Source organism: Nanorana parkeri, unplaced genomic scaffold (genome assembly GCF_000935625.1).
Source record: "Nanorana parkeri isolate BGI_ZX_2015 unplaced genomic scaffold, ASM93562v1 scaffold768, whole genome shotgun sequence".
Lineage (NCBI taxonomy): Eukaryota > Metazoa > Chordata > Amphibia > Anura > Dicroglossidae > Nanorana > Nanorana parkeri.
Genome location: NW_017307036.1, coordinates 799,149 through 807,151, shown reverse-complemented (window position 1 = coordinate 807,151; position 8,003 = coordinate 799,149). Strand labels below are relative to the sequence as shown.

The 8,003-nt window shown below is 44.5% G+C and overlaps 1 protein-coding gene across 1 annotated transcript in view; it reads left to right on the top strand.

Moving 5' to 3' along the window:
* Positions 1 to 528: 528 nt before the first annotated feature.
* The window catches only part of IPO5 (importin 5), a 40,941-nt gene continuing 33,466 nt past the window's right edge, over positions 529 to 8,003 (top strand). The window contains exons 1-2 of the mRNA XM_018564647.1: positions 529 to 851; positions 4,859 to 4,939. Of these exons, the coding sequence (XP_018420149.1) occupies positions 771 to 851; positions 4,859 to 4,939 (162 nt within the window). The 5' untranslated portion in view covers positions 529 to 770. The remainder of the gene's footprint in view (positions 852 to 4,858; positions 4,940 to 8,003) is intronic.

Genomic DNA, 8,003 nt, shown 5'->3' with positions numbered 1-8,003 from the left:
GTCGCGGCTGCAACCGTCATAGATCTTGTGAAAATGCCAAATATCGGCTCTGGTATCTGAACGTCCTTATCTAAAATGATTGATTAAACCCCAAATTGTTTTTATTTTGTGCCATCATCTGATGTGCCATCATCTGATGTGTCATCTTGATAGATATCTGTACATCAGACCAAAAACAGGGACAACTGAGGCGAGAGAAAGAGGGATGTGGTTCCAAATCACAGTTCATTTGCAGAGAGTGCTCAAGCTTTCCGTAGGCTCACGCTGGAAATCCGTTCCTCGGTTGTGGGCGATGTGGGGACACTCCGCCATACAAGCCCCAGCATTCATACTCAGTCACGTCTCACCGCACACACCCGAACTCCCGCGCTTTCAGACAGCTGCTTTCTTATCCCCGCCTCCAACCCCTTCCCTTTTTTTTCCCAGCATCCCCTGTAAATCTGACGTCACCTCTTGCGAAGCTTTCACAAACACACCCAGGGGTTGAAACAGCTGCCCCCTGTACAGCCAATCAGCTTTCATTCCCAAGTTCTGGCCTCGTGTGCGTCACATGTCTCCTACCGGCATCTTTTCTCGTAGGCACTGCCCCTTTCGAGAGCCGCGTCCAATGGCACCACTTTGGTACGCGGGACGTGTGAGGTCAGGGCGCTAAGCTAGCTGGAAGTCCTCTCTGACTCCGCCCTCTCTAGGCAGCGGCCCGCGCTCACTCTCGCGCCCTCTCTGTTTCTCTCTCTCTCTCTCCCTCTTTCCCCGTGTGTGCAGCTGCGGACATGGCGGCTGAGCAGCAGCAGTTCTACGTGCTCCTGAGTAACCTGCTAAGCCCGGACAATGGCGTCAGGAAACAGGCCGAGGTGAGCTGGGGCCCTGGGAGGGAATGTGTGCTCTGTGAAGCATCCATTGCGCCGGTCTGAATGTGTCCCTGTCCGGTGTGCGGCCCACGTGTGAGCGGCGCTGCCCGGCTGATCCTGGGCCCGGCTCCTCCCTCCCCCCCCCAGGCTGTGTATGTACAGTGTACCTCTGAGAGTAGCGATTGTCATCGCTGCCACCTGTAACCTGGTTTCCACCATCCTAGTATGACTGGATCTTCCGGGCTCTCATTGCCTTCACCACTGCCCCCTCCATGTACCGGTCCTACTATATTGCTCACTGTCCTGAATGTCAGCCCCCTGCACTCACTGAATTGTCCTGTTCTCATTCATTGCCCATCTGTCCCATACTAGTGCCCTGCTACCCTTCCTTTTATACTGGTTACATCTGATCACCTCTCTGCCACCATCCTAACCCCCTCCTCTCCCTATTACACGGCTCACATTTTAATTTTTGGGGGGTAGCAAGTACAGTTCATAGCGGGAACTTGCTCCCACTTGCATCAAAACCAAGCCCACCAGTTTAACTGTCACCCAGAACAGTTACTACTCGACCCTGTGTACACTTGCCGTGCACTTTTGACATGCGTATTGTGTTTGCTGTACATCAGCCCATTCATTTCAATAGGCTGCCGCACACACGACAAAAAAAAGCTCATGCAGCAGTTTGGGCTGCCAGTGTCACACATTTGGCGTGTGGTCAAAGAAACATGCTGTACCAGACCTGTTTGGGGTGCCATTAACAATAGCACCTCAAGTGTGTTGCACATTTTTAACGGTTTGATCTGCGTTCACACAAGTCTGAACAGGGTCTTGAGGTGTGCCAACTGTCAGGGTGTTTATTTCAGCTCTCAACTGAACTTTATAGCCTCAAATGGTTGTTGTCATAGCTGATCACATGTGCAGCACCATGGCAACTGCAATCCAAATAGCGGATAAGATGGCATCCTTCTGCTTCAAGCTCACCACACACCTTTTAATCTAACTGTACAGTTTCCTTTAGGTCCACCACAAGTATGTAGTGCAAGCACCTGCCTGATTGGGTAGTCTATAGGGATGTACCGATACCAGTATCGTGCCAGTACCGCATATTTGGGTGAGTACGAGTACTCGCCCTTATGCTCTGATACCGGAACTTCCGGGTAGAGGGAGATCTCTTTCTGACCGTCAGTGCCAAGGGAGCATTGAGCAGGCTTCCTGATTGGTCAGGAAGCCACGCTGCCTAGCAACAAGTGAAGCCACTTTCCTAGCCAATCAGGAAGCTGGGAGTCAGGTCATGATGTGCCACCCGGGTTCCTGATTGGCTAAGAAGCCAGCTTCACTTGTTGGTAGGCAGCCTAGCTTCTTAGCAAATCAAGAAGCCAGATTGCATGTCATGACTCTCCTCCCGGCTTCCTGATTGGTCAGGAAGCCATGCTGACTAGCAACAAGTAAAGCCGGCTCCATAGCCAATGAGGAAGCTGGGCAGCGCATCATGACCCGTCTTCCTGATTGGCTAAGATACCCGGCTTCACTTGTTGCTAGGCAGCGTGGCTTCCTGACCAATCAGGGAGGCATGGCGTGCCACCCCGGCTTCCTGATTAGTTAGGAAGTCAGGCTGCCTACCAACAAGTGAAGCTGGCTTCCTTGCCAATCGGGAACCCTGGCAGCACGTCATTACCCGACTGCTGGCTTTACTTGTTCCTAGGCAGCCTCGGCAAGTGAAACCGGTGTTCTTTCGGTAGAGCACCGGTTTCCCAGGAAGTCGGATGATGGGTCATGATCCGCCACCCGACTTCCTGATAATCGGAGCATCAGTGCTCGGTATTAGCGAGAATGGAAAACTGGTATCAGTGCATCCCTAGTAGTTTTAGGTAGGTCCTCATCTGAAATTGATTGTTCAGTCAGATTGTAACATGTATGGTGACCCTTTGATGCAGTGGATAACCCTGGATCTGCCCAGCACCTGGCGACCTCCTGGGAAACATGTCGCACATCTCAGGAGGCTTCAGGATAGGCTCTCCTAGTCCCAGATCTCGCGCAGTAGGAGGCTGGCTGTAAGTGATCAGAAAGTTGCAGCGGACTATTGAATCCAAGATGGTGGCACAGTAATGAAAATAGTACTAAAGACTTTGGGTTCTAGGAACACAGCGCTTAGCTATTTGTGTTAAGTATGTGTTCATTGTAAAGTCTGGTGAAGTTTCTCTTTAAGCATCATTTCAAGTTTATGTGAAGACAAAACTTTTTTTTTTTCCATTTTGGATTGCGTAGGCAATGGTGGGCAAACTCCGGCCCTCCAGCTGTGCTTTAACTACAAATACCAACATGCTTCTGCCTCTGGGAGTGATGCCTGTAACTGTCAGTCTTGCTGTGCCTCATGGGACTTGTCAGCTGGAGGGCCAGAGTTACCCACCCCTAGTGTAGGGAGTAGTTAATACCTCCTGGGTTTTTGGAATTTGTTTGCGGTCTATGTCCGGTTCCCTTCACTTCCTGTCCCAGAGATACAGCGCTAAGTAAGGGGAAATCCCTCCCTTGACAGCTGTCATTGAAATAAGTGTCCCCATCAACTCTAAAATGTTGGATTTCCTGTCACTTTCTATCTCTGGAGATCATCGGGAGAAATAGGATGGATCTCCCCTGTTGGGGTACAAACAGCAATAAAATCTTGACAAAACATGTAATGCTTCCTTGCTCTCTCTGAAATGAAAAAATGTGTTATAAAATTACAGGGTGGATAAATTAATATGAAATTGAGGAGCCAGTCTGCCCAAACCAGGAGCCAGCACGGGTTGGTTTGTTCAACAACCAGTAGGCTTAAAATGTAGGCGCTGGGATGGACTACAATCTCAATATGAATTAGTAAACTAAATGTAAGATTGTAGTGCATCCTGGGAGTGAGCTTGGAGTGGTGACTACTTTACTTTATAACACACATGGGGACCAAAAGTAGCCACCCTCCAGAAGGAAGGACAGTGTCCGGACCAATTCAGCGATGATTTGAGAATATCTTGCTCACTGATACACAAATAAGATACATTTTTGTTAGTAGTTAGGGTACTTGGATGCATTTTTAAGATTTAACTCCCTAGCTTAGTGTCACTTTAAAATCTATATACCATATAACTGGATATGTTGTGCAAATCTAAAAACGTTGATTTTAAAATACAAGAATTTCTTCTAGTGAAATACATTATTTCACATTGAGGAGATACTCTGCACAGCAGACAGCAGTTTGTCCCAGTTGTTCTTCTGACATTTGTCTGGTGGTAAACATTGCCCAGTTCTGGGGGAATTTTTATTTGGTACTGTCCTGGTAAATTAGGAAGGTTCACATTTTGAATCTATATGAGCAATCTATAAATGCAAACGATCAGGTTGCATCATTAGTGTAAAATGCCTTTGCAGCTCATTGTATTTAGTAACTAATATGCTGCATGAAGGTACTTCACATTTTTACTATCCTCAGCTAAAAGTTTTTACAACTTGTGAAGTTCTTTGTTATATGTAAAGCAGCCTAATCCTTCCTCAGCAGGGTACATTGTGAGGCTTGGAGGGGAATCCTTGGTTGAATGGATCTATGTGCATTCCAGTGTCTGTTTTTATCAGTGACATGATTGCACTGCACAGTTCAGCACTTTCTTTTTTTGTGGCAGTTGAGAACAAAGACCTAGCATTGCCATCCTCGCTTCACCATTTAGCTTTTAAGTTCGCGATGGCTAGCTATGTGATCACATGCCATCAGTTATTTTCAGGAATTGCTTAATCTTTGATTAGTTATGATAAAATTATTCAGCATTGAAGCTATTAACTTGTTAAATGATTGCCATTTTTTAGCTGTACATTCTGGTACTAATGCATTGACTCGGTAAAATATTTATTTTATTCTAAAAACATTACATAGAAAATAAAATATATTTGTTTTGTTATGTTTCATGAACTGTTTCTACGTGCAAATAATTAACACCCTAGTCAAAATGTTTGCTGGTTTTTAATTTTATCTTTTTATGTTGTAGGAAACCTATGACAGCATCCCTGGCCCATCCAAGATTACGTTCCTTCTACAAGCAATAAGAAATGCTGGTGCTGCTGAAGATGTGAGTATTGTCACTGCAAAATGGAATATAATCTAGGGCAAGCAAAGGCCAAGTAAACCATACCATGAAAGGGACCTATTTACCAACTTGATGCCTTAGAGTGAAACTCCAGGCTAACCCCTAAATAGTTGAGAAGCATATGATATTTTACGGTTCTACTTGCCAAAGGTTTTGTAACTCTGTACAGCTAATCTTATGGTTTGCACTTATTTTCCACATTGCACAACAGGATGACACATGTCGTTTCTAATTCCCTGATTAAAAATTCAGCTTGCTGTGTCATCTTTCCACTTCCAGTCTCTTCATAGGAGAGTGAATTGGTAGCATCACCTCTGCCCATTGAGTAGGGAGTTAGCCCAGGATGGCACAGTGCTAAACTACGAAGTAGCTGTGTGATGCTGCAAACTAGCACCTGTCTGAGGCCTGTGTGCCGCCCCCACTGCTCAATTTGGTTCCTTCTGATCACTGCTTAGTCCTGTAGTAAAGTATGGATCAGAGGAAGGAAGTGCACAGCAGAGGACACTGGATACAATGTTCCTGTAAGTCTGATGGTGGCTTTGTTAAAATGCAGGGAAAGTAGAGGCGTGGGTGGCCAGTGAGGCTAGCATCTTGCATCATCTACTACAGGGAAAGGCTTCTTGAGTTTTTGCTGCGAACTGACCAGGTCACAAAGTGTGTCAGCTCAAAGAAAAGAAAAACATGTGGTACACCTCTGCAATACATGCACATTCCTCCACGTTTTATCTCTTCAAAAGACCCTGGAAGTCCCGAAAATATTGATGATTTTCCAGAAATAACCTCAGCTCCTAAATTCTGTTGTGGGCTAAAAAAACAAGGGGGAATAAATTTAAAACTGGAGCAGCTGTGCATGGCAACCAATCAGCTTCTCTTTCATTTTCAAATCTGACTGAACAAACTGAAGAGAGAAGCTGATTGGTTGCCATGGGCAACTGCTCTAGATTTTGTCTGCTCCAGTTTTGATGAATTCCCCCTATAGTTTTTTTTCTTGACAGTGATGTCAGCTTGCTTCCAAACTACTCTCAGATTTCTTAAACCTAAATACTAATCATTCTTTAGTTCAAGATGAGAACTAGGAGGGCTCTTTGAGATAACACAGGAAGTATGCAGAGGACAGATCTGAACTTCTGAAAAGACATCAGATGGGGTACCAAATGTGTTGTGCAATAATGTCTGAGATGGCACGGTTATTTCAGTAAGGAGGGTAACTTCTCTCTCCTACCACAAGCAACTAAAAGGGAGAATCCACACATCTATATATAAAGTTAGTCATTTAAAATATTTAGCCATATGCATCTAAAACCTGGAAAGCTGCACCAAAAATAATTCTGCTAAACATTTAATAGCTGAAGTTTTACTGAAAGTAGTTGAGTCCCTGTTTGTAATGTAAAGGTGTGTGCACAACACATTTTTTTTTTGTACACTATTGAAAGCAGATGGACTGGGAGATGTTCTTAAATTTGCATTCGTTGGATACAAGGGCCCCATCTATGTCAAGAGAGAGACCTTTGTGTCACAACACTCTTTGTAGACTTCTAGAATTGTATGGCTTATTGTAAAGGTGCTATTTTTACCTTACTATTGACATAATCTAGCTATATTTACTGCCATTTTGAGATCTTTAATACAAACACTCAAGCTTTTCAAAATGTTGAAAATGTCCTTTCATAAAGTGGAGCCCTAAACAAATGGTTGGATATACAGTTGGATAAAAAAAAATTTGAATAAAAATAGGGTTAAGATAAATACCTAGCAAAGGTTTAGTAATTCTACTCCACTCGCACTGCATAGCAAGTCAGGTGATTTTTCAACTTTGCAGCTTCCTGTGTCACCTGTCTGCTTTTTGATGGTGCTGATTGATTATCCAGGTAGGTGACCCAGGAAGCTGCAAAGCTATTTGAGGATATGGGTCAATTTAGTATTGCAGTTTGGCAGAGGTTTGGGCTAGTTCACACCAGCCACAGTACGTTCCGGCCCGATTGATGGAGGGACACACTGGATGGCATTTTGGCCAGCTCACTTTGTTTTTGGACGAGGCGTGGCGGTGCATTGAAGTCAATGGCACCGCAGCCTTGCCCTCTGGCCGTAATTCGAAAGCCTGCACTGGAACGCGTGGCACATCAGTACCTGCGTTCTGGTGCAGTCAGAACAAATGCTGCTTGCACTATTTTTTCTAACTGCACCGGAATGCAGGCATTGATGTGCCATGTGTTTGGTGCGGGTGATTTCATTGCACCTGGAGGGGTGGCTGCAGTGCCATTGACTTTAATACACCACCACGCCCCCTCCCGCCCCAAAACAGTGAGCCAGCTGGAATGCGATCCAGTGTGTTCTGGCACCAATTGGGCCGGAACTCATTGTGGCTGGTGTGAACTAGCCCTTCATGAATTGCATGACTGACAATTCTTTAAAAATACATGTTTAATATTTTCAATACCTAAGTGTTGAATGTGAGTCAGTGGTGGCACACTCTGGCTCAAATTTCTATTGCATGTCTGCCTTTTGGAAAAATGTATGTTCTTTCTGATGTCTGCTAGATTAAAGTGATTTGTATCATCAGGGTGCAGGAGACAGTTTGGAAAAAAATTGTGTCCTGGCTAGATGCCAGTAGTAAAGTGAATGGCACAAATGGTGCTTTGACTTGTCAAAGGTTGCTCTAGATTTGAGAACAATTTTAGTAAACTGATATTTATTTACTTATTCATCCCCAGCTTTTCCTCTAAACAAAATTTATGGAATATATATATATATAGTAGTTCCCTTTTTGATAATATTGCATATTTGGTGTAAATTCATGTCCCGTTTTTGAAGATTCAAACTCGGCCTGTCATCGTTGTTCCTGCTTCACTACATGATGAGATACTGATCAGTAAAAAGCATGTGTATGTCATGCATTTAGAGCCCAAGAGCTTGCACGTTCAAACCGCTGGACATCTGCTTTGTGGTGTTTAGACTCCAGACAAAGCCCACAAAATGTAGAAGGGGTCCTCCCTTTTTTTTTTTTTTTTTTTTTTCAAATATGTGTTATTCCCCACAAACTGCGAAA